We start from the raw sequence: 27,331 nt of genomic DNA on the forward strand, positions 1-27,331 counted from the left end.
GGATAGTCAGCATGGCTTTGTCAGAGGGAGGTCATGCCTAACAAATTGGATTGAATTTTTTGAGGAGGTGACCAGGTGTGTAGATGAGGGTAGTGTAGTTGATGTCGTTTATATGGATTTCAGCAAAGCCTTTGACCAAGGTCCCACATGGGACACTTATAAAGAAGGCAAATGCACATGGGATACAGGGTAATTTGATAAGGTTGATTCAAAATTGGCTTAGTTGTAGGAGACAGAGGGTGATGACAGAAGGCTGCCTTAGCGACTGGAAGCCAGTGTCCAGTGGCGTACCACAAGGATCTGTGCTGGGTCCCCTATTATTTGTCATTTATATAAACGACATAGATGACTATGTGGGGGGTAGGATTAGTAAGTTTGCAGATGCCACAAAGATTGGCCTGGTGGTTAACAGTGAGGTTGAGTGTCTTGGGCTACAGGAAGATATAGACAGGATGGTCAAATGGGCAGATAAGTGGCCAATGGAATTTAACCCTGAAAAGTGTGAGGTGATACACTTTGGAAGGAGTAATTTGACGAGAAAGTATTCAATGAACGGCATGACACTAGGAAGTTCTGAGGAACAAAGGGACCTGGGCGTGTGTGTCCATAGATCTCTGAAGGCGGAGGAGCATGTAAGTGGGGTGTTTTGGGACACTTGCCTTTATCAATCGAGGCATAGATTACAAAAGTAGGGAGGTCATGTTGGAGTTGTATAGAACCTTAGTGAGGCCACAGCTGCAGTACTGTGTGCAGTTCTGGTCGCCACATTATAGGAAGGATGTGATTGCATTGGAGAGGCTGCAGAGGAGATTCACCGGGATGTTGCCTGGGATGAAACATTTAAGTTATGAAGAGAGGTTGGATAGACTTGGGTTGTTTTTGTTGGAGCAGAGAAGACTGAGAGGCGACCTAATGGAGTTGTACAAGATTATGAGGGGCATGGACAGGGTGGATAGGGAGCAGCTGCTTCCCTTAGTTGAAAGGTCAATCATGAGGTGAGACAAGTTCAAGGTGAAGGGCAGGAGGTTTGGGGGGATGTGAGGAAAAGTTTTTTTACCTAGAGGGTGGTGACGGTCTGGAATGCGCTGCCTGGGAGGGTGGTGGAGGTGGGTTGCCTCACGCCCTTTAAAAAGTACCTGGATGAGCACTTGGCACGTCATAACATTCAAGGCTATGGGCCAAGTGCTGGTAAATGGGATTAGGTAGGTAGGGCAGGTGCTTCTGACGTGTCAGTGCCTCTTCTGCACTGTGAGATTCTCTGACAAGGTAGATGTGGAAAAGATGTTTCCTCTTGCGCGTGAGTCCAGAACCAGGGGGCACTGTTTTAAAATTAGGGGATGCCCTTTTAGGACAGACTAAGAGAATTCTTTTCTCTCAGAGGGTTATGCGACTTTGGAATTCCCTGCCTCGGAAGGTGGTGGAGGCGGGGTCACTGAATATTTTTAAGGCAGTGGTTGGTAGATTCTTGTTAGGCAAGGGAATCAAATGTTATTGGGGTTAGATGGGAACGTGGAAATTGAAACACAAGAAGATCAGCCATGATCTTATTGAATGGCGGAGCAGGCTCGAGGGGCCGAATGGTCTACTCCTGTTCCTATTTCTTATGTCCTTAAAAGTACTTCATTGGCGTAAAGAGCTTTGGGATATCCTGAGGCCATGCAACATGCTTTATAAATACAAGTTCAGTCTTTCTTTACTGACCTAATTGGAGTGATCCTGAGCAGTATTTCCATGATAGTATTGTCCTTATGTTAATTAGAACAGGCTCCTGGGGCTTAATGGCCTTCTCTGGTTCCCACGTAATTGCAATGTTTGTCCTTTTCCACATATTACATTCAGGATCAGTGATAGAGCTGGATAGCTTTACTCAATCGAACGCTGCTCATAAAGTTGCAACTCCTTTGCGGAGTTGGTATGTATAAGCCCCAGAAATGTACATCCTGTCTGTAGTCACCATATTTAGATTTTGCATCTTGAATCTCTACCAGAATTGTGGTCTGTCTGACGATCTTATGCGATGCAGGAGTTGTCCTCTAAATAGGCGCAGTTGTAGATGGCCAGAGGAAGTTGAATGCTGAAAGTATGTGTATGCCTTGAACTTTGCTGGGAAGATTTTATTTTTGTTGTATAGAACTACAGAGAACTTTAAGACACAGAAACCGGCCATTTGGTCCAATATGCTGGCATTTCTGCTCCACATTTCACCTAACCTCATCAGCATATCCTCTATTCCTTTCTCCCTCGTGCTTGTCTAGCTTTCCCTTAAATGCGTCTATGTTATTTGCCTTAACCACACCTTGTGATAGCGAGTTCTCATCACCCTCTGAATAGAGGAGTTTCTCCTCAATTCCTTATTGGATTTATTGATGACAATCTTTTACTTATGGCCCATGGATCTGATCTCCCTCACATGGAGACATCTTCTCTATGCTCAACCTAACAAACCCTCTCATAATCTTAAACACCCCTGTTTGGTTCCTCTTCAGTCTTCTCTTTCCTAACCATCTTCAGCTGCTTCATCAATGAACTTCCTTCCATCATATCCCCCACTATCAACATCCTGGGAGTTACCATTGATCAGAAGCTGAACTTGACTAGCCATATAAATTCTATGGCTACAAGAGCAGGTCAGAGGCTAGGAATCCAGCGGTGAGTAACTCGCCTCCTGATTCCTCAAAGCCTGTCCATCATCTGCAAGGCATAGGTCAGAGGCTCCAACAACACTCAAGAAGGTTGACACCATCCAGGAAAAGGCAGCCCACTTGATTGGCAACACATCCACAAACATTCACTCCCTCCACCACCAACTAACAGTGGCAGCACTGTGTACCAGATGGACTGCAGGAACTCACCAAGGCTCCTTCCAAACCCAAACAATTACCAACTAGAAGGACAAGGGCAGCAGGCACATGGGAATACCACCACCTGGATGTTCCCCTCCAAGCCACTCACCATTCTGACTTGGAAATATATTGCCGTTCCTTCACTGTTGCTGGGTCAAAATCCTGGAACTCCCTCCCTAACAGCACTGTGGGTGTACCTACACCATATGGACTGCAGCAGTTCAAGAAGGCAGCTCACCACCGCCTTCTCAAGGGCAATTAGGCATCGGCAATAAATGCTGGCCTAGCCAGCAATGCCCATATCCTGTGAAAGAATGAAAAAAGAAAAGAAAGGAGCCTCAGCCTGTTCAACCTTTTCTGATAGGTATAACCTCTCAGCCTGGTATCATTCCAGATAAGTCTTTTTGGTGCCTTCTCCAGTGTCTCTCTAACCTTTTTATAATGTAAAGACCATAACTGCATACAGTACTCCAAGTGTGACCCAACCAAAGTTGATGCTAGTGTTTATGCCCCACATGGGCTTCCTCCCTTCCTAATTCATCTAACCGTATCAGCATGCCTTTCTATTCCTTTCCCCCTCAAATGTACCTAGCTTTCCCTTTAATGCGTGTGTTATTTATCTCAACTACTACATGTAGTAGCAAGTTCCATGTTCTCACTATTCTCTGGATAAAGAGCTGTGTTGCTGCATTTGTCTTCGTGGATCTGCATGGGTTTGCAATCTGCAAAAATAGGTCATGAATTGAAAACTTGCACTTCAGAGAATGTTTTCATGTATGTGTGGTTATGAACCCGTGACTATTCAAGGGCAAGTACAGTGTCCACTTAAGCAGAAACAGGATGTGAACATTAGTGCACAGCGTCCCTGCAAAGTTTGAACATAGCACTTGCGACATTTCAACCTCTGCATTCAGGGCTGCATGGCTTGACAGAGCATCAAGACTGACCCTGCGATGTGTGTGGTTTCTTGCCTCTGACACTGTTCAAGATCAAATGTCAATCGCAGTTGGGCAGGTCCCTGTACAGGCTATATGTTACTAACATTCTGACCCCACACAGTTTTAATTCAACCCAAGTGTTTAATATTTCCAGACCAGATTCCGCTAGGGGTAAAATTTTTTATAATCCACTCTTGGAATATGGGAGTTTCTAATTATTCTTGAGAAGGTGGTGGTGAGCCACTTACCTGAGAGCTGCGTGCTTTGCTAAGCCAATTTCAGAGGCATGCCCATTGCTTTGGTCTGAAGTTACACATAGGTAAGAATGGTAGATATTCTCTAAAGGATATTAGTAAATGAGGTGGGTTTTTACAATAGTTCATTATTTACAGGGCAACCTTTCTCGATACTAGCCTTCTATTCCAGATTTATTTAACTGCAGCCTTGGTGGGAGTTGAACGCGTATACCCAGACCTCTGGATTACTAGTTCAGTAACATAACCACTATGATATTGCTTCTGATGGGAGCTGGTGAACACACTAGTTCTTTTCCCCCTCACATTAAAAAGTACTTTTTTCTAATTATATATCAATTGTCTTCCCTTTTTATCTTGTGATGTTCCTTCCAAACTTCTGTCTAAATCACTTTAGAGCCTGCCACACTCTTAAGGAGTTTGAAGAGTTGAATGTAATTTCTGGTGAGCATGAGTCAGCTGGAAAAAACAGACTTAACGTCAACACTTAATGGCTATTAAATTGGCATTATCACTCAAAGTAACTGTTGTATGACTGCTGTGTGAAATGGACAAAACAGCATATTGGCCTTGTAAGGGGATGTCCTTCTAGGGCTGGGTCTCAGTTATATAGTTGGGACAGGGTAAAGGGAGGGTTAATGCTGCATGTGCTGTGCTGACTGGGAAATTCTTGATGCTGAAATGGTCTGTATGTAATACATGCCTATAGGGTAATAGCAACAACTTGTACTTACATAGCTACTTAAATGTAGTTAAACATACCACAGTGCTTCACAGGAGCTTTATCAAACAAACTTTGACATCAAGCCAGATAAAGGGATATTAAGCCAGATGATAAAATGCTTGGTCAAAGAGGATAGGTTTTAAGAAGTGTCTTAAAGAAAGAAAGTGAAATAGAGAGACGGAGAGGTTAGGGAGGAAATTTTACAGCCTAGGATCTACGCAGCACCATTGGCGGCTGTGTCTTCAGCTCCAGTTAAAACCAAGGTGCTGAAGGCACCAGAATTGGAGGAGCAAAAGCATATACTCATGTGCAACATTTTGCATAACACAGTGTATCTGTAGAATAGTTTTAACACACTAACTACACCACAGTCAGCCTTGTGATCTAATAACTGTTAGATTTATGAGCAGCTTCATGCTATCCTTTGTCAATGCTCCCGCTCAAATATAAGATACTATTGATAAGATACTACATCAATGAATGCAGGGTTGAACTATATCTATAAATCATCAAGTCGGATTTTATGCCAAAATCAAGCAGTGCCATCTTCAACTCTGGCCATTGGATAGGGCTGTTAACATTAGTGGGATGTATTGCTGGGGACCTCATGACCTCCCACCCCAACCATAAACCCCCTCCCCCGCCCAATCAAGCACTGCTCCCTCCACCACCCTCTCCCCCATCTCATCTTCAAGATAATTATAATGGAATAACTGAAAGTGTTCCAAGAAAATGAAATTAATGCTGGAATATATTTCTCTCCCAGGTTTTGCTTGCAGTAATGTCCAGGAAATTACCTCGAATCCCTGGAGATTGTTGGATAGGCTTGGTGTGTTGGTAACCCCAGAAAGTCAGCTTAGTAAAAAATCAAATGGTGTTGGAGGGCTGAGTTTTTCAGTCTCAGGGTCTGGACATGGCTGGGAAGGTCAGCATTTATTATCCATCCCTAATTCCCCTGACCACTGTGTGGCCTGCTCAGCCTCTTCAGGGAGCACTAATGAGTCACCACATTTGGTGTGGGCACTGGAGTCACATAGCAACAGTGACTATGTTTCAAAAATAATTATTGGCTGTAAAGTGCTTTGGGACATCCTGTGGTCATGAAAGATGCTATATAAACGCAAGTATTTATTTCTTTTGTAAAGCCAGATTGGCAGGTTCACTTCCCGAAAAGACATTAAATGAATTAAAAGCAAAATACTACGGAAGCTGGAAATCTGAAATACAAACAGTAAAAGCTGGAAATATTTGGTAGATCTGACTGTGGAGAGAGTGACAGAGTTAATCTTTCAAGACATTGACTTTTCGTTAGAACTGAACTGAATCATTTGGGTTTTTATAACAATCCAACAGATTCATTGTCTCTTTTACTGATTATAGTTTTTTAAATTTCAAAACTGAATTCAAATTCTCAAGCTGCCTTCACTTTAAACTCCCTAATGAGAAAAAAACCCGGTGATCTTGGACTTTCTGGGCATGAGTTCAGGTGGGAAATAGGTGGAGGTATAGGGGATAGAAACTGTGTAGTAAAAGCTGCAGAACATTGCCGCAAATTAAGCAGGATAGGGGGCTGCAGGGTCAAAATCCAATCGTGGACTGATGTCACAAAATTTCCCTTCACACAAAGGTAAACCCACCGAATAGATTTAAGGATAGAATAGATTGAAGGCAAAACCCAAGGTCCATTCAAGAGACAGGTGAAGGCAATGATGGAAGGACATTCTTTCTAGGTGAATGAGACAAAATGGGCCTTTCACAATCTTGTAGTCCAGGGACCTGAACATACATTCTAGGCTGACAGTCCAGCACAGTTAAGAGCATAAGAAATAGAAGCAGGAGTAGGCCATTCAACCCCTCAAGCCTGCCCCGCTATTCAATAAGACCATGGCTGATCTGTGAAGGAGCGTCGTTCAGCACTGTCGGAGGAGACATCTTTCAAATGAACTGTTAAACCAAAGACCTGTCCACCCTCACAGATCGATGTAAATATCTCACTATTTAGGAGAAGAGCAGGGAGCTATCCCTCGTATCCAGGCCAATATTTATTCCTCAACTAACATCACTGGAAGCAAATAAGCTGACCATAACCATATTACTGCTTGTGGGAGCTTGCTCAGGGGAGACAGTGGCATGGTGGTAATGTCACTCACAGAATTATTTAACTCCCAAGGTGAGGTGAGAGTGACTGCCCTTGACACCGGGGCTGCATTTGACCAAGTGTGGTATCAAGGAGCCCCAGCAAAACTGGACTCAATGGGGAAATCTCTGCGCTGGTTAGAGTCATACCTCGCACAAAGGAAGATGGTTGTGGTTGTTGGAGGTCAGTCATCTCAGCTCTCGGAAATTACTGCAGGAGTTCCTCGGGATAGTATCCTCGGCCCAACCATCTTCAGCTGCTTCATCAATGACCTTCCTTCCATCATAGGGTCAGAAGTGGGGCTGATTGCACAATGTTCAGCACCATTCGCGACCCCTCAGATATTGAAGCAGTCCATGTCCAAATGCAGCAAGACCTTGACAATATCCAGGCTTGGGCTGACAAGTGGCAAGTAACATTCACGCCACACAAGTGCCGAGCAATGACCATCTCCAACAAGAGAGAATCTAACCATCACCCCTTGACATTCAAAGGCATTACCATCGCTGAATCCCGCACTATCAACATCCTTGGGGTTACCACTGATCAGAAACTGAACTGGACAAGCCATAGAAATACTGTGGCTACAAGAGCAGGTCATAGGCTAGGAATCCTGTGACAAGTAACTCACCTCCTGACTCCCCAAAGCTTGTCCATCATCTACAAGGCACAAGTCAGGAGAGTGATGGAATACTCCCCACTTGCCTGGATGAGTGCAGCTCCCACAACACTCAAGAAGCTTGACACCATCCAAGATAAAGCAGCCCGCTTGATTGGCACCACATCCACAAGCATTCACTCCCTCCACCACCGAGGCACAGTAGCAGCAGTGTGTACCGTCTACCAGATGCACTGCAGGAATTCACCACGGTCCCTTCGAAAGCACCTTCCAAACCCACACCCACTACCATCTAGAAGGACAAAGCCAGCAAATAGATGAGAACACCTCCACCTGGACGTTCCCCTTCAAGTCAGTCAACATCCTGACTTGGAAATACATCGCTGTTCCTTCACTGTTGCTGGGTCAAATTCTGGAACTCCCTTCCTAACAGCACTATGGGTGTATCTACACTACATGGACTGCAGCGGTTCAAGAAGGCAGCTCACCACCATCTTCTCAAGGGCAGTTATGGATGGGCAATAAATGCTGGCCCAGCCAGCGAAGCCCACATCCTGTGAATGAATTTTAAAAATAAAGAATCACAGAATCTTTACAGTTGCAGATGGACCAATTGGCCCATTGAGCCTGCACCAGCTCTCTGAAAGAGTATTCTACCTAGCTCCACTCCCCTGCCTTATCCCCATAACCTTGCACATTCTTTCTTTTCAGATTGTCATCCAATTTCTTTTTGAATACCTCAATCGAAACTTCCTCCACCACCCTTTCAGGAAGTTCATTCCAGACTCCAACCATCCTCTGGGTGAAAATGTTTTTCCTCACATCTCTTTTCCTCCTTTTGCCGATTATTTTGAATCTGTGCCCTCTGGTTCTTGATGTTCCCTTGAGTAGGAACGGTTTATCACTATTCACCCTGTCCATACCCCTCAGGATCTTGACTACCTCTATCAAGTCTCCTCTCAGCCTTCTTTTCTCCAAGGAAAACAGTCCCAACCTCTCCAATCTATCCTCAAAGCTACAGTCCTTCATCCCAGGAATCATTCTTGTGAACCTCCTCTGTACTCTCTCCAAGGCTTTCACATCCTTCCTTGAGTATAGCACCCAGAACCGGATGTAGTGTTCCAGATGAGACCTAACTAGTTTCTTATTCAGGCACTAGACAAGTAATCCAGAGACTCAGGCTAATGCTCTGGGCACATGGGGTCAAATTCCACCATGATAGCTGGTGGAATAGGATTTCAGTTAATAAGTCTTGAATATAAAGCTAGTCTCATCGATTGTCACAAAAACCCATCTGATTCACTAATGTCCTAAAGGGAAGGAAATCTGCCATTGTTACCTGTTCTGGCCTATATTTGACTCCAGACCCACAGCAATGTGGTTGACTCTTAACTGCCCTCTGCAATGGCCTAGCAAGCCACTGAGTTCAGGAGCAATTCAGGATGGCCAACAAATGATAGCCTTGTCAGCGATCTCCACATCGCATGAAAGAATAAAATAAAAATATTACTACACTTCAAAAGTATTTTATTGGCTGTAAAACACTTTGGTACACCCTGAGGTTGTAAAAGGCATTTTGTAAATGTTAGTTCTTTTTATCCACCTGGAATTGGATTAAAAGTCTCCAAGTATGGTATTACTTAACGCACTGATCTAGTATTGTGATCCACTCAGAAGTCTGAAGCAAGTTACAGCACCCTGAGTGACATTATTGTAATGTTTATTTCTCTCTCTCTCTCTTTTTCTCAGGGTTATGAGGTCAACTGAGGAAACAACTTCAAGCAATGTGTTTCCATTCAAAATTATTCACATTAATAAGAAACACAGAACCTGGTACTTCTCAGCAGCCTGTGAGGAGGAGAGAAAGGTGAGAGCATTTGTTTTATTGTGCACGATACTGTTTGTGCCTGGTTGAGACAGTCGAGGGCGGCGAAATGACTACAGCAGGCAAAGGAGGGCATGTCTCTTGGTGATAGTATCATTTGGAGGTTACAAGTCATACTGTCCTGACTTCTTTTAACTGCTGTTTCGTGTGTTCCATTTAAAAGTATCCAAACATGCAGGACAAACTTTTTTTCTAAAGAATAGGACAAATTGTCCAACTTTTATTATTTAAGTATAGCCCCAGTTCCTGCTCACTGTCCATCATTGGCTGAAAACTTTAAAAGCACAATTATCCTGCCTTTACATCAACTTTACCCAGTATGTTAGGCACTACATGTGGCTAATTGGGAATGTGGATTTCAGTACTCTAGTTGCATTTTGATTAGTAAATAAAACATGAATAATAGATACCAATGACAGGCATGTAATTTCCTTATTCACAGGGTGTATGCATGTAAACTTTGTGGAATATTTGTGACATAAATAAACATGCATGTAGTCTGTTTACCTGTATTGTGTAGATATATTTTTAAATTCGTTTATAGGATATGGACATCACTGGCAAGGCAAGCATTTATTGTCTTTATTGTCCATCCCTAATTGTCCTTGAGAAGCTGGTGATGAGATGCTTTATTGAATCACTGCCGTTCCTCTTGGGTAGGTACTGTGGAATGTTGTTAGATAGGGGGTTCCAGAATTTTGACCCAGCCATGATGAAGGAATAGTGATACCTTTCCAAGTGAAGATGGTGTGTGGCTTGGAGGGGAACTTGAAGGTGATGGTGTTCCCAAGTGCTTGTTGCCCTTGGCCTTCCATGTCATAGAGGTCATGGGTTTGGAACATGCTGTTGAAACAGCCTTGGTGAGTTATTACAGTGCATCTTGTAGACACTGTAGCCATGGTGTCCTGCTGTTAGAGGGAGTGAATGTTTAAGGTGGTGTTATAGGGTGTCATTCAAATGGGCTGTTTTATCCAGGATGGTGTCAAGCTTCTACAGTGTCCTTGGACTTGCATTCGTTCAGGCAAGTGGAGAGTATTCCATCACACTCCTGCCTTGTGCCTTGTAAATGTTGGAAAGGTTTTGGGGAGTCTGGAGGTGAGTCACTCTGCATAATTCCCAGCCTGCTGTTTAGCTGCAATATTTATATGGCTGGTCCAGTTAAGTTTCTGGTTAGCGGTAACCCCAAAATGTTGATGCTGGGGGATTCAGTGAGAATAATGCCGTTGAATGTCAAGAGAAGATGATTAAACTCTCTCTTGTTGGGAATGATCTTTGCCTGTCTGTTGTATGACATGAATGTCACTTGCCACTTATCAGCCCAAGCCCGAGAAGTGGCTAAGCAAGCTACACAGTGGTGAGGGCAATTAGGGATGAGTAATATCCAAATTTTGCTGCTTGTGGGGACAGACTGCTTCATTATGGGAGAAGTTGCTAATAGTACTGCAACATTGCTCAATCATCAGCGAACATCCTTGCTTTTGACCTAAGTTTGGAGGAAAGGTCATTGATGAAACAGCTGAAGGTTGGGCCCAGGACAGTGCCCTGAGACAGCCCTGCAGCAGTGTCTTGGGGCTAAGATAATTGGCCTCCAACAAACACAACTTAGTGTCTTCAACACTACAGTCAGGATGTTATCAGGGCCCATAACTTTTGCTGTATTCAGTGCACACAGCATTTCTAGATATTTTGTGGAGTGAATTGAACCGGCTCCTGAGATGGTGGACCTTATGGGAGGTTTTTTGTTAATTCATTCACAGGATGTGGGCTTCACTGGCTGGGCCAGCATTTATTGCCCGTCCCTAGTTGCCCTTGAGAAGGTGGTGGTGAGCTGCCTTCTTGAACCACTGCATCATCCACTCGGCATGTTTGATTGGTTACAAATGCTTCAGCTTTGTCTTTTGCACTTGCGTCCTGGGCTCCACCATTATTAAGGATAGGGATATTTGTTCAGCCTCTTCCTCCTGTTAGTTGTTTAATTGTTCACTACCATTCATGGCAGGACTGCAGAGCTTTGATTTTATCTGTTGATTGTGGGATCACTTAACTCTGTCTACAGCATGATTCTTCCACTGTTCAGCATTCATGCAATCCTGTGTTGTAGCTTTACCAGGTTGGCATCTCATTTTTAGATATGCCTGGTGCTGCTTCTGACTTGCTCTTCTACACTCCTCATTGAATCAGGGTTGGTCCCCAGTTTTGATGGTAATGGTAGAATGAGGGATATGATGGACCATGCAGCTACAAATTAGAGTGGAATGCACTTTTGTCCACATCTGGATCTGTTCTGAAACCACTCTACTGTGCAGCACTCCATCCATTCACAAATATTATGAGTGTTTTACAGCTCAATTAACGTAACAATATTGTGCAATCATACATTATTTGGAGAACTGGCAGCTGGTGGAATTTAAATTCAGTTAATAAATCTGGAATTGACAGCTTGTTTCAGTGGTGGAGATCATGAAATATCATCAATTGTTTTTTTTCTTTATTCTTTCAGGGGATGTAGGTGTCGTTGGCCAGGCCAGCATTTATTGCCCATCCCTAATTGCCCTTGAGCTGAATAGCTCACTAGGCCATTTCAGAGGGCAGTTAAGAGTCAACCACATTGATGTGGGTCTGGAGTCACATGTAGGCCAGACCAGGTAAGGATGGCAGATTTCCTTCCCTAAAGGACATTAATAGACCAAATGGGTTTTTACAACAATCAATGATAGTTTTATGGTCACCATTACTGAGACTAGCTCTATATTGCAGATTAATTAATTGAATTCAAGTTCTACCAGTTTCATGGTGGGATTTGAACCCATGCCCTCCAGAGCACTAGCCTGCGTTGCTGAATTACTAGTCCAGTGACATTACCACTACAACACCATCTCCCAAATGTAAAAACCCATCTGGTTCACTAATGTTCTTTAGGGAAAGGAAATCTGCCATCCTTACCTGGTCTGGCCTACATGTAACTCCAGATCCACAGCAATGTGGGTGACTCTTATCTGCCCTCTGAAGTGACCTAGCAAGCCATTCAGTTCATGGCAATTAGGGATGGGCAACAGATGGTGGCCTTGTCAGCAACACCCACATCTCTTGAAAGAATAAAAAAAATCAAGATCAACTGGCATTATCCAAATTTAGCCTGTTCTTGGGTCTCTAATTATTCTCCCTGATTTTATCAATATAAAAGATAAAAACTGAAAAAACAACTTTAATAAAGGAAATCCCAGGTTCTTACATAGGTAGTAAAATCTAACTTGGCGTCCTTAATTCTAATTTACACAACTGTGCAAATCTTCTGATTTTTGAGAGTGGTATGGGGGTAAATAAAAACTTTCACACCAAAGCTTATTGTTGCAGTCAAAACAGGAAACAAAAGTTCTCTTTACTGAGCCATGTGGATCCAGTCAATGAAGTGAACAAACATGTAAGAATTGAGCTATTTTCATAAAGGTCATGCATATTGCTTCATATAGCAGTTGCTCAGGTTAAACCTATTGTCAGTTCCTTACCCCCAAGTTAATACATACAGGCATTTCTGTCAATTCTTGTGCCTCTGCCCTTTGTAACTATGGGGAGAATTTTTCCTATGGCAGGCGGGCTGGACAGGAGTGGGCAGGGGCGGGTGCAGAGCCAATCGCCGCCCGAGATTGGCTGCACACTGCCATTTTACGCAGGCGGGCCAATTAAGGCCCACCCAGCGTAATGCACGACTGGTAGTGCTTAGCGCTACCTGTGTGGGCGGGGGGAGGAGGGAGAGTTGGGGACTGCGCTCTTTCGCAGTGTCACAGGAGCTGGGACATGTTTGTGAAGTTTGCAAAATTTATTTAATTATTTTATAAAGTCTTCAGGAAATCTCATCCCGCCCGTGGACGAGGTTTCCTGTAAAATGCGAAGGCCGCTTGGGCTCTTTGCCTGCCCGCCAACCTTAAGGTTGGACGGGAAGCGTTGATAATAAGTTAAATTACTTTTTTAATGGCCTTAATAGGCCGTTGACAGTTCGGTGGGCATGCAGCCACCTCCAGCGCGCGACCGCTGAACAAACTATCGAAATGACGCACAACGACATCGGGACGCATGCCCGACGTCATCTCTCGTAATTTTACGCGTCAGTGTGTTGGGCCCACCCCCGCATGCCGACAGCTCTATTCTGCCCTATATTTCTAAATCATTTGCTTACCCCTCTCTCTGCCTTAAAAAGCCAGCAAAAAAATCTAACTCTTGCATTCCGTCTCCTCCCCATCAACAAAAACATCCTGAGATGCTTCACGTGAGTGTTGTAAAGCAAAATTTGACACAGACCCACATGAGATATTGGGGCAGATAATCAAAAGCTTGGTCAAAGAGGTAGGTTTTAAGGAATGTTTTAAAGAAGGAAAGAGAGGTAGAGAAATACAGAGATTTAAATAGGAGTCCCAGAACTTAGGGCTTTGACAGCTGAAGGCATGATCATGAATGGTGGAGCAATTAAAATCAAGGGGGCTGAAGAGACCAGAATTGAAGGAATGCCGACATCTTGATGTGTTGTGGGGTGAGAGATTAGAGATAGGGAGGGGCAAGGCTATGCAGGGATTTGAAAACAAGGATTAGAATTTTTAAATCAAGGCATTGCTTAGCCAGGTGCCAATGTAAGTCAGTTTGATCTCCACCTGGTGACACCACTCCATCCCCACCTTGCTGGAAATGACGTGTATTGAGGACAAAATTGAGCTTTGCTATGATGCCCCATGGATGGACAGCCTACCGACACTTGCTATCTTTGCTCACATAAATAAGGGGAATAAGTGAGATATAGGAGCATGGTCAGAACCTGTGAAATAGAGCCTATGCCTTCAGAAGAGGAAGATAGAAAAACCTGTAAGAAAATGGGGGGTAACATTTTTTTGATGTGGAACCAGTACCCTTGTTAATGACAGACAGAGCAAAAGGTCTACAGACTCAGTAATAGTGGTCGTTCATTGGAATATGCATGTTTATCTAACTTTCTTTGAATAAAATTGTACTCATTTTGCACTTCAAGAAAGAAAAAACATTCTAACCAAAAAGGATTATTTTGAAATGCAGGATGATGTCAGAAAGTGGGGATTTCCATTGCTTCTTGGTTTAAAAACAGGATTTTTTTAAAAGCAATTTCTATATTTTAAATTAAGTTGATACCAGATCAGTTAGGAAAAATTGAATAATTAAATTAAACTAAGAATGTTATTTAACTTGCTGTGATCAACTAGCTCAGAACAAACAATGTGCCAAACCTGGGACATTCTGATGTGCATGGCTTAGCATGCTTTCTGAATAAATCCAAAAATTACAACAAACGGAACCACAAGACCCTGTAAATATCTCCACAAGGTGGCAGAGCTCAGCAGAAGTTTAGCCCTTACTTAACCCATGCTGTACCTTCATCGTGAGTGTTTGATGGGACAATGTAGGGCAGTGATGGGCAACCTAGGCTAGCGAGTGGGCTGCACAAGTGGCCCTCCTTCATCTCAGTAGGCTGCAAGATTGAAATCGGGGATGTGAACTAACCATGACCCCATGAGTAAGATCAAGTGCATTTAATACACGCCAAATATTTCATAACAAGTTACAGAAAATGCTTAATTATTCATATATTAATAGAACTGTCATCAACTTCAAATAGTAAAACCAAAAAAAAAATTACACTTGCCTTACCTACATTCATCCAGGGCACAAACATGAATTAGTTCCTCCTCAAATGCACATTTGCTCAGATCAAATTCAAATTATTTGAGAGCAACAATAGGGTAGGGCTTTAGATCACTCAGAGAAGAAAAGTGGTTCTCAAAATGCTGTGCCAGTGTAGACAGCGCTTGTACGTGAACTGATGGTAATCCTCCAAGATATCAGAAATACCTGAAATATTCATTTCCTTGATTAGAGTGTTTTTCCAGCATTTTTTTCAAATTTGGGAAGTGAGTGTAGTCACATGAAGAAAAGCCACATCCAAAATCCAATTTTCATCTTCTAACTCTGGGTTACTGCCAAAAGTAACATCAAAAAATGCAACCTCCCATGTCCACCGGTGTCGTAACCACAACGGTTTCCCAGGATAGGGAAATTTTGCGAACTGCGCTTGCGTACCCACAGTTTGCGGGGCGTGCTGACCGAACCTTAGCAGCGTGACCCTGCGCGTGGGTAACAGTCAACAAAATGTCTCCCTGGCCGCATTCAGAACCCTGATGGCCGATTTTCAAATTCTTGTCCCTGTTTTACAAATTCCTCCATAGACTCACCTCTCATTAGTTCTGTATTCTCCTCCAACCACGTAACCCTCCAAGATATCAGAGATACCTGTGCTCATCTAATTCTGACCTTTTGACCATCCTGGATTTTAATCACTCCACCAATAGCAGTATTGCTTACAGCTGCCAAAGGCCTAAGCTCTGGAATTTCCTCCCTAAGCATCTCCACCTCTTTACCTCTATTTCCTCCTTTAAGAAGCTCCTTAAAAATCATCACTTCCCTTACCTCTATTTCCTCCCTAAGCATCTCCACCTCTTTACCTCTATTTCCTCCTTTAAGAAGCTCCTTAAAACTCACCACTTTGACCAAGCTGTTGATCATCTGTTCTAATTTCTCCTTATGTGGTGTGGTATAAAATTTTGTTCCTCTAATGCTGGTGCATTTTGCTGGATTATGGAGAAGGAAAATTAGTTAGAGTTCTCTCACCATATTACTTTCCAGCAAACCCTTACTGGAAGTGGGATGTTTGTGCTGAGTGTCATTGTCAAGGCTCACACATAAATATCTAGTTAGGTGAGATGGTGGTGGTGATGTGTTACAGATCACTGAGTCCAAGTTTGAGTCGGTCCCACTGACCATAGGCAGCCAATGGGGCAGGTGAGTCCTGCAGTGGGCTGGGTGGAAGGTCGTCGATTCTTTGCGGTTTGGTCCCAGTTCTTTTGAAGTTATTAGGCCCTCTGGCCTCCATCCCTCACCCACCCCCCTCCCCACCCACCCCCATGGCCCCTCATACCCTCTTTGCCACATGCATAGCCACTCCACCAAGGTCCGACCTCGGGAGCCATGTGGAGATGAAAAAAAATTCTAACAATCTAATACAGCTCTCACTCCCACACACTTGATAGTAAAAAATTCCCAAAACATAAAACCCATTTAAAGTTTTTAAATCTTCTCAAGTGGTTCATCTGTTATAAAAGCAAATTAATATCTATTTCACGAACCATATCAAAGACAACTAACCTTTTAATAGTCTCTTTAAGATGTCAATCAAAATGTGAACTCAGAATCCCCTGCTCAGATAATTGAAGCTTTTGAAACTCAACCAAGTATTGATCATGACATAATAATAGCCCTTAAGGAAATGTCAACAAAGAGCTCTGTTGAAACTGCACAAACAGATGCTGATGTTTTTTTTCCTAACTTATGCCTATTAATCAAAGCAGTCTACAAGAGAGTTTTGTTCTCAGTTACTGCTTTGTTTTGGTTTTGGAGAGCAGGAAATTTTAAAATCTTCAGATCATGAAAGTTATACAGATCTTGTCTGCCTTTCAAGAGCATTCATGTCTACTCCATCAATTCATGACTCCCACATTATGGGTTAAGGCCTTGCAACAGCTAAAATGGGGTCTGCTTGAACTCTCAACTAATTTTAAATGGACCATCAGATTTGTGATTTGTGCCTCTGTGATTCATAGCTCACACCCCTTCCTCACCAGTGAAAATGGTTTCGGCTGGAACTGGGGGCAGGACTTCTGAATACGAGTCTTGCCTGCCATTTTTAAAGGCCCACAGAGTCTTCCTGACTCCGCGAAAATCCAGCCCTATGTCTTAGCAAAGAGTAGCATCCGTTACAAGATAGAGAAGAGAGGAGAAAGATCTTCTGCCATGTACAGTGTTGTGTTAATAGCAGTCACAGAGAGAAAATACTTAAAAATCAAGGATGGAAGTGGGCTAAATAAACCTTTGAACTGATCAGAAATGTCAAATCAAATTTAGAATGTCATACAAATTTCCAGTTATGATTTTCAAGCTCCTTTGTTGGTTGATTCTTTTCTCTGTTATTCCTTTTGCTGGGAGAGCTGCTCCAATCCTTTGTGACTCTGTGGCTAGTCATTGTGTCTGTCAATTTTTAAAAAAGAGGAATGGACTGAGGTTGGACAGGGTTTCTGCTCCTGACCACGATTCAATAACCCCATCAGAAGCATGTGGATGTTGGCTAGGAATAGGAATGTGCTCATCTGCAACTGTTCTCTCCAAATTAAAGGAAATAGGCAGCTCTCTAAGGACCTGGCACAGACTCGATTAACTAAATGGTCTTATTCTCTGCTATATGATTCTATGACTACAGCAGCTGTGGGACATAGAGAATGCTGATGTACAATACCGTTAAGTTTAGAAAATATCAACATACTGACAAAGGCCACTGGGAGTTTCTTACCTCCCATATTAAAAATGGAGCCTCTCAGTTCTTTCCTAGATGATATCTTTCATGGTCACAGCCTCCAGCTTTCATTCTAGAATGATGTAACAACCTACAGTACTCGAATTTTAAGAGTTGCGACAATGCACATTGTACAACTGAATGACAGGATCACAGAAGCTTGGGAGTCTTGGTTGTTCTCCGTTCTCTATGGTTAATTGGTGCTGAACAGATGCAGATGTAAACTGGTCTGATCATCCTTTATTACTATTCCTTTCAGAAGTGGATGATGGGTTTGCGAAAAGAAATCAATCGTTACGAGAAGGCGGACTCGCAAGGAAATCTGAGGTATCCAGTTACAGTGAAAACTTTTTAACTAAATAATAAAGAAAAGTTCACTTTTTTAGATACAAATATTTTTTAGTTATTATATCTCTCACCAGCATAAACCTTTATTGAGGTATCTCTTGCCCGGTGTCATCTCTCACTGATTCCATCATCATAAGTGAATTTTCATTGTGCACCAGGTTCAGTCATCAGCCTGGGCAGCAACAGGGGCATCTTAATTGTCCTCATCATTTGTAGGCTAGTGAGGCATAATCCCAGTCTCGGTTCTCTCCTTTGCTGTGATGCCCCCAAGTGGAATGAGTCATTCATGCTCACAGCTTAGATTCATGCCTGAAGAATGGCCACTTGTGTGCAGCAAACTTAAGGGAACTGCTGTTTAGTAGTACAGAACTTGAGTATTGCTGAAAAAAGACATTTTGTCAAAGCTTTACGTCTCGCACTCATCAGGATAAAAAAGCTTCGACAAGATTTTTTTTTCAGCTCTACTCATGAACTGCTGTTTTTTGCACAGTATCCGTCAAGACAGCAATTTAAGAGAAGGAGGGAACACTTGATGGAAAAAGGTGAAGGGAACAGAGGAAAAAATGCAATTCAATAAGAAATTGTGTCATTGCCATAATTGGAGTTTTTTGACAAAGAAGAAAAGACTGACTGTGTCTTGTATAAAGCACATTCATGATTTTATGAGGTCCCAAATGCTTTACATCCAATGAAGTACTTTTTAGGTGTAGTCACAGTTGTACTTTGGAATTGCGGCAGCAATGTAATAATGATCGGATAATCTAATTGTGATTTTTTTTTGATGGGTAAATAAATAATTGCTAAGGCCTGGGGAGTACACCCCGCTCTTCTTCAAAATAATGCTATGGAACGAACTCCCGAGGTGAGGTGAGAGTGACTGCCCTTGACATCAAGGCCGCAATTGACCAAGTGTGGCAACAAGGAGCCTTAGCAAAACTGGAGTCAATGGGAATCAGGGAAAAACTGTCCACTGGTTGGAGTCATACCTAGCACAAAGGAAGATGGTTGTGGTTATTAGAGGTCAGTCATCTCAGCTCCAGGACAGCACTGCAGGAGTTCCTCAGGGTAGTGTGCCAGGCCCAACCATCTTCAGCTGCTCCATCAGTGACCTTCCTTACATCATAAGGTCAGAAGTGGGGATGTTCGCTGATGATTGCACAATGTTCAGTACCATTCACGACTCCTCAGATACTGAAGCAGTCCATGTCCAAATGCAGCAAGACCTGGACAGTATCCAGGCTTGGGTTGACAAGTGGCAAGTAAAATTTACGTCACACAAGTGCCAGGCAATGACCATCGCCAACAAGAGAGAATCTAACCATTGCCCCTTGATGTCCAACAGCATTACCATCACTGAATCCCCCACTATCAACGTTCTGGGGGTTACCATTGACCAGAAACTGGACTGCATTAGCTATATAAATACTGTGGCTACAAGAGCAGTTCAGAGGCAAGGAATCCTGTGATGAGCAACTCACCCCTTGACTCATCCCACAACACTCAAGAAGCTTGACACCATCCAGGACAAAGCAGCCCGCTTGATTGGCACCTCATCCACAAACATTCACTCCCTCCATCACATATGCACAGTGTACCATCTACAAGATGCACTGCAGAAATTCATCTAGGCTCCTTAGACAGCATCTTCCAAACCCACTACCACTACCATCTAGAAGGACAAGGGCAGCAGATAGATGGGAACACCACCACCTGGAAGTTCCCCTTCAAGTCACTCACCATCCTGACTTGGAAATATATCACAGTTCCTTCACTGACGTTGGGTCAAAATCCTGGAACTCCCTTCCTAATAGCACTGTGGGTGTACCTACACCACATGGACTGCAGCGATTCAAGAAGGCGGCTCACCACCACCTTCTCAAGGGCATCTAGGGATGGGCATAAATGCTGGCCCAGGCAGTGAAGGCCACATCCCATGAATAAAAAAAAAAAATCATTTATGTCCACCCGGGAGGGCAGAAAGATATCTGAAAGGCAGTACCCTCTCAGCAATACACAGGGAGTATCAATCTAGATTTTGTGATGAGGTCTTTGGGATGGGAGTTTTTCCCACAACCTTCTGACTTAGATGTGAGTGTTAACCACTGAACTGACAGCGGAAGGAAGTTTTCTGTAACGTCAGACCTGACAATTCTTCCTTACTTATAGTGAGACCCAATCATTTTGAGTTTTAAAAGGTAACCTTTTTCAATCTGTCTCTTTATCTGTAAGTGAAAGTGCCTCTCAGGTTGCAATGAGGCTGTGAAATTTTACAAAATAATATATTGACACATTCTCAGTTTTTGGAATATAATCACTGTTATAATATGAAAATACAAACTGTACACTGTTTGCTGACAGCATAACAGAGGCATAGCTTGCTGTTTTTTTTAAAAAAAGGACAACTCCTTTGTTTGAATTGAGAAGAAATGAGCTTTGTCCCATTGCATTAATTGAACTAATATCCAACTGGAATTATCATCCCAGTTTTTATTTTACATATTCTTGATTATAAATTTCACTTTTACCGTTCCTCCAAGATTGAGAGCTCTGTAATATATATTGTTAAGAAACCCAAACTTACCTTGTTGAGCATAGAGATTGGGAATTCCAAGTCCTGACAGTCTTTGGACTTCCCACCCATTTGCAGGCTGGGAGCAGAATGCACATACGCAGTTCTGCATCTTTTATGTTCTTTAGGCCGAAGACCGACTCAGTGCTCTTGTGCGCGAAAACCCAGATCAGTTGACTGGGTGTGGAGCGCCATAGCCAGCAAGCGTCCCAGACTGGGACAAGGGAGGGGGACAGGGAAAGGTCCCAAACAGGGGAGAGGGGGACAGGGAGTGGTCCCAAAAGGGAATCCCAGGGAAGGGACAAAGACAGGGGACAGAAATAGGACCCAGTTAAGTTTAGTTCAAAGGGAGAAACAGAGAAACAGGCTCCAGTTAGAGAAAAGGGCTGCAGGGAGCATACTTAAAAAAAAGTGGGCTTGGGAGAAGCCCTGGCAATCAAAGAGGGCTAAGAAGAAACCCTGAATATCCAAGAAGGCGGCTGAAGGTTGGTGACTCTGTGCTGCGGGCCGCTGGGGCAAAGGTGTCCCTTTGGAGTAGTAGTGTTCTGCTTGGCGTGGCTGAAGAGCTGAAATTGTCCTTGTGCATTGGTGCTTGAGTGTACTCAGGAATCCAGGCAAATGGAATCTCAGAAGGTAAGACTGAAACCCTGCGAGGCAGCCATCATTGAAGCCACCTGAGCTGGAGCGACTTTTGGAAAGAATTCCAAGGCGAGATCTTCGAAGGTGAAGATTGGAATCCCTTGTGAGAGAAACAGAGTTTCAATGAGATTACTTGACTCACAGAGTTGACTGACGTCTGGGTGGGTTGTTGAGAAATCCATGGACTTTGTTTTGCTCACATCCACTATTTATTGTGTAACATGGTGTGTTCGACCACAGTTGGCTTGTGTTATAATCCCAGCCAGACCCCGGGACATTGGGGGAGGTCCAGTTGGGGACCAGTAATGTTTTGTTTAAAATAGTTAAAGGTTGAGATTAAACACACCTGCTTTTGGAATAAAGCTACAAGCTTCCATAGGATCTGAACAAACAAAAACAAAATTTACTATACAAATTCAGAAAGATAAAGCAATTTACAATATATATTTTGTATACCTTATGCTCTAACATTCAGAATTAACATGAGGTACATACGAATTAACAGACAAACTATGGTCAGACACACCACACTATAGAGTAAATGACAGATGCAACCATGACAGAGTCCTTTGATTTCTCAAGAACCCACCCAGATGTTCGGGCTTCCAATCTCCGCCTTTGAAGGTCCTGTCTGGAATTCTCTCCAAAAGTCACTACTGTTCCCTTTGCCCCAACGGCCCACAGTACAGAGACAGTCTTTTAACTGCAGCTCTCTCTTTAATTTGTCTTAAATGGAACCTCTGCCTGTGACCCTGTCTTGGCTGTGACACGTCTTGGCAGGCTGCCCCAAAGCTGACTGCCTGACTGGCTAAAATTGACTGGCCCTTGAACTGATCTGGTGAACTATCAACACACTCCCATAGGGTCTCCCCCTTGTTACTGGGTAGGAACCAATGTAACAGCATTGGAACATGCTGTAATTTTAAATGTTACAATAAGCCCGACCTTACGTAGCACACACAGACATAATGAATTGAATTCACAAAACTTGTTAATTCACATCTATTTCATACTTATCCTGTATGTTAGAGTTTAATATAGATATTGTAAATTGTTTTATCCTTCTGGCCTTATATAGTAAAGTTTATTTTTGTTTGTTCAAAACCTGTGGAGCTGGGTGGCATTATTCTATCAGCAAGTGTCAAACTTTGTCTACTTCAAACAAGCCGTAATTGGTACCTAACCAGATCTTGCCAACAACTTGGGGGTCTGGTCAAGGATCATAACAATATATTGTGATGATCTATGTGCTGGAAAAAGCCTGCATTTTCTTTTGTGTGATGTCCCTTTAGGAACAAAATGGGCTGAGGAGAATTTTAAAAGAGGGTTAATTGGTTTCCTGATTATGATATCATTAGGTTCCAAGAAATGTCCGTTTTCTTTTATTATTCATTCGCGGGATGTGGACATCGCTGGCTAGGCCAGCATTTATTGCCCGTCCATAACTGCCCTTGAGAAGGTGGTGGTGAGCTGCTTTCTTGAACCGCTGCAGTCCATGTGGTGTAGGTATACCCACAAAGCTGTTAGGGAGGGAGTTCCAGGATTTTGACCCAGCGACAATGAAGGAACGGCGATATATTTCCAAGTCAGGATGGCGAGTAGCTTGGAGGGGAACTTCCAGGTGGTAGCGTTCCCAGCTATCTGCTGCCCTTGTCCTTCTAGATGGTAGTAGTCGTGGGTTTAGTAGGTGCTGTCAAAGGAGGTTTGGTGAGATCCTGCAGCGCATCTTATAGATGGTACATACTGCTGCCACTGTGCGTCAGTGGTGGAGGGAGTGAATATTTGTGGATGAGGTGCCAATCAAGCGGGTTGTCCTGGATATTGTCAAGCTTCTTGGGTGTTGTTGGAGCTGCACTCATCCAGGCAAATTGAGAGTATTCCATCACACTCCTGACTTGTGCCTTATAGATGGTGGACAGGCTTTGGGGAGCCAGGAAGTGAGTTACTCACTACAGGATTCCTCGCCTCTGACCTGGTCTTGTAGCCACAGTAGCCATATTTATATGGCTCATCCAGTTTAGTTTCTGGTCAATGATAACCCCCAGGATGTTGATAATGGGGAATTCAGTGATGGTAATGCTATTGAACATCAAGGGGCGATGGACCTTGTTGGAGAGGGTCATTGCCCGGCACTTGTGTGGCACGAATGTTACTTGCCACTTGCCAGCCAAGCCTGGATATTGTCCAGGTTTTGCTGCATTTGGACATGGACTGCTTCAGTATCTGAGCAATCACAAATGGTGCTGAATATTGTGCAATCATCAGTGAACACCCCCACTTCTGGAGCACAAGTCTTCAGTATTATTGCCAGAATATTGTCAGGGCCCTTAGCCTTTGCATTATCCAGTGCCCTCAGCTGTTTCTTGATGTAATGTAGAGTGAATCTCATTGGCTAAAAACTGGCATCTCCGAGAGCAAGCCGAGATGGATCATCCACTCGGCACTTCTGGCTGAAGATTGTTGCGATTGCTTCAGCCTTGTCTTTTGCATTGATGTGCTGGGCTCTCCCATCATTGAAGATGGGGAGATTTGTGGAATCTCCCCATCCAGTTACTTGTTTAATTGTCCACCACCATTCTTGGCTGAATGTGGCAGAGCTTGGATCTGATCTGTTGGTTGTGGAATCGCTTAGCTCTGTCTATCACTTGCTACTCATGCTGTTTGGCGCACTAATCCTGTGTTGTAGCTTTACCAGGTTGTTAGGAATTATATATACTTTAAGTAAGTTGCATTTGTATTTGTGGCTGTTAGGAATAAGCTATAGTTTAAGTTAAGGTTTTAGCTTTAAGTTTAATTAAGTTAGGTGTTTTATTTGTGGGTTAAAAGGCTGAAACCTGGGTGTAGTTTCACTTTAAAGAATATTGCCTGCAACTCTGTGGGTTTGTTGGTATACTTGCATTTTTAATAAGGTTTCACAACTCTTGAAGTAGAAAAACTGAGCTGTTGCCTAGCAACATGGGACCCACAGATGCAGAGAAACTAAAAGTAGTTTGAGTTCACTTGGTGATTCTGCTCTAAGATGAAAGAAGCAGTTTGAGTCTCTCTCTAGCTGGACATACTAGCAGATTGCTAAGGAAAATAAGTCTAAGAATCTTTGATGAGTTGCCCTAAAATTAAAGTGAGTGAGTTCTGGATCTCAAGGGAGATGCCAAGTTGTCAGCAGTCTACTGGAAGAGGGACTGCAGGGAGCAGGTCCTAAAGAAAAAAGAGAATGGTCCTAAGAAGACCTTTAAATTAGGCCAAACGACAAAAACAGGAATCTGGAATAAGATCCTGCACAATGGAAGTGAAAGCAAGGAGCAGAGGGAAAGGCTCCAAATTAAAGAGGAGAAAGCTGCAGGAAGCAGACTTAAAGCAAAATAAGCTTATGAGAAGCCAGAAAATCCAAGAAGACAGCCGAACATCTGTAACTGTTTGCTATGGGCATGTGAAGCAGTGGTGTTCTGTTGGCAAGGATGAGTATCTGAGAGAGAGTACATGGAAGGCAAAGTTGAATGCACATGGCGCTCCAGGGTAGAGAACATCAGATGGAGAGATCAAAACCCTGGACCCTTGTAGAAGGCGTCCGAGAGAAAGTGTCTTTTGGGAGAAGATTCCAAAGCAGGCTTTTCGAGACAGGAGATTGGAAACCCTTATGTGAAAGACAGAGTTCAGTGAGACCGGTTGGCGCACAGTGTGACAAGCGTCTGGGGGGAGTTGATGAGAGATCCAAAGCATCTGTTTGGGGTGGTATCTGTCACTTGGTTTCAAAGTGTGATGTGTCTAACCACAGGTCGCCTATTGGTTTTCATGGATTATGTACTTACTATGAACATTAGAGTATAAGATAGCTTTTGTAACTTGTGTTATCCTTACGAATCTGAATGTATCTGTAAAGGTATAGGTGTGGGTGAAGGAGTATTGTAATATAGTTCATCTTTTCTTGGTTAGTAAATGTTTTATTCTTTTGTCAAAAGTTCATCAGCTGACTCTTGTGACTCTGTTCAGTAGCCACTCTGCATGTATCCAAACAAAAAATAAAAGTTAGGATTTATCAAGCCAGGTTCCACCCTGGGATTTGACTTATCCAGTAGTAACATCAGCTGGGATCACAACAAGGTTGACATCTCATTTTTAGGTATGCTTGCTGCTGCTCCTGGAATGCCCTTCTGTACTCTTCATTCAAAAAGGGTTGGCTTGGTGGTAATGGTAGAGTGGGGGGCATGCTGGACTATAAGATTACAGGTTGTGCTGCTGCTGCTGATGGCCCATAGCGCCTCATGGTTGCCCAGTCTTTTGCTAGATCTGTTCGAAATCTATCCCACTTAGCATGATGGTAGTGCTGTATAACACAATGGAGGGTATCCTCAATGTGAAGACAGGACTTCGTCTCCGCAAGGATTGTCACTCTTACTGATATTGTCATGGACAGATGCATCTCCGGCAGGCAGGTTGGTGAGGATTAGGTCAAGTATGTTTTTCCCTCTTGTTGGTTCCCTCGCCACATGCCATAGACCCAGTCTAGCAGCCTAGCTATGTCTTTTAGGACTCAGCCAACTTGGTCTCTAATGGTGCTACCAAGCCACTCTTGGTGATGGACATTGCAGTCCCCCACTCAGAGTACATTGTGTGCCTTTGCCACTCTCAGTGCTTCCTCCAAGTGGTGTTCAACATGTAGGAGCACTGAATCATCAGCTGAGGGTGGGTGCAGTACGTGGTAATTAGCAGGAGGTTTCCTTGCCCATGTTTGACCTAATGCCATGAGACTTCATGGGGTCCAGAGTCGATGTGACCTGGGGTTGTCATAGGATTGAACAGATAATAAGCAAAAGATAAATTGAAAGCTAAATGCATTGGGGTGGGGTCAGCCTGTTTTTTCTGTTTGGCACTTCAGAATGCTGAGAATTTGTGCAATGAGAAATGGAACAGTTTTCTGTTTGGCAGTCTTCAAACAGATCTTGGTGGTGAAGCAAGTCTTTGAGAATAGACCAGAGACTGTTTCATTGTGTGTGTTATACATTTGGAAAGGACAGAACACTGAAGACAAGAAAAGCAAAAAATTGGACAAGACCCATTACTAATGTTGAAGTGGTGCCAGAGCACACCAGATCATTTAAACAGACCAGAGAAGGGAGTCTCTGTGGATCATGTACCGTCAAGACTGTCATGACCTGAGTGAGAGAGGGTTCAAAGACGTGCGCTTTCTTATTGTTACCTGTGTCTGGGGATTTAGTATGGAATACAACTGCTGGTGAATGTAACTCAAGGGCCAAAATGATTGGATGGGAAGTGAGGAATCTGACAAAACAGAGACCAAGTTGGAAAGACTGAGATTAAACGTGATGCCACATTTGTGCGGGATGTAATGCAAATGCTTGTAACTACGAGGTGTATCTTTGTTCTGTCAACTATTTAAAGTGAAATTTACCTTTCCATTTGAAATATCCTTCGTCTGTTACTTAATGTTTGAATTCTGGTGATTTTAGTTGGTTTGTTACAGTAAAAGTTTAAAAAGTGAAATCTTGTCCAGTGGTTTTCTTTCGGTTGGTGATGCGGGGATTGCTTTCTTTCTTACAAGCTATTGGTCTCTACAGGGATCGTAACAATACATCTTTTCCTGCTAAGAATTCTGGGGTAATGATGCACTTGATGACATATTTGCACAAGTGGAAACAGGAGTGTGAGTGGAATTTTCACAGGAAACACGTGGTCTAAATTATATGATTACCTCATAATTCCAAGAAGGAAAAGGAAGTCGTATCTTCCTTGTTAGGTGAACCGAGTGCTCCAGACTGACCTAGGCATAAAACTAAGAAACAACAAAGAAGAGATCAACCACAGTAGCCGTTGATGTAATGCACAGACGTCCCAAACCACTTTACAAATTGGAGAAATTAATGAATGCCAAGTGAGAGAGAAAGAAAGCAGAAGAATTAAAATGGGAAGAGTATTGCATTCATAAAGTGCTTTTCATATT

At 43.1% G+C, this 27,331-nt stretch overlaps 1 protein-coding gene across 2 annotated transcripts in view; it reads left to right on the top strand.

Moving 5' to 3' along the window:
• Window positions 1-27,331, top strand: part of sh3bp2 (SH3-domain binding protein 2) — a 150,837-nt gene that overhangs the window by 93,205 nt on the left and 30,301 nt on the right. For both annotated transcript variants that reach the window (XM_078561115.1, XM_078561125.1), the window contains exons 4-5: window positions 9,265-9,382; window positions 18,079-18,146. In XM_078561115.1, the coding sequence (XP_078417241.1) occupies window positions 9,265-9,382; window positions 18,079-18,146 (186 nt within the window). The remainder of the gene's footprint in view (window positions 1-9,264; window positions 9,383-18,078; window positions 18,147-27,331) is intronic.

The sequence above is a fragment of the Cetorhinus maximus genome, chromosome 2 (assembly GCF_964194155.1).
Source record: "Cetorhinus maximus chromosome 2, sCetMax3.hap1.1, whole genome shotgun sequence".
In the NCBI taxonomy this organism is placed as follows: Eukaryota; Metazoa; Chordata; class Chondrichthyes; order Lamniformes; family Cetorhinidae; genus Cetorhinus; species Cetorhinus maximus.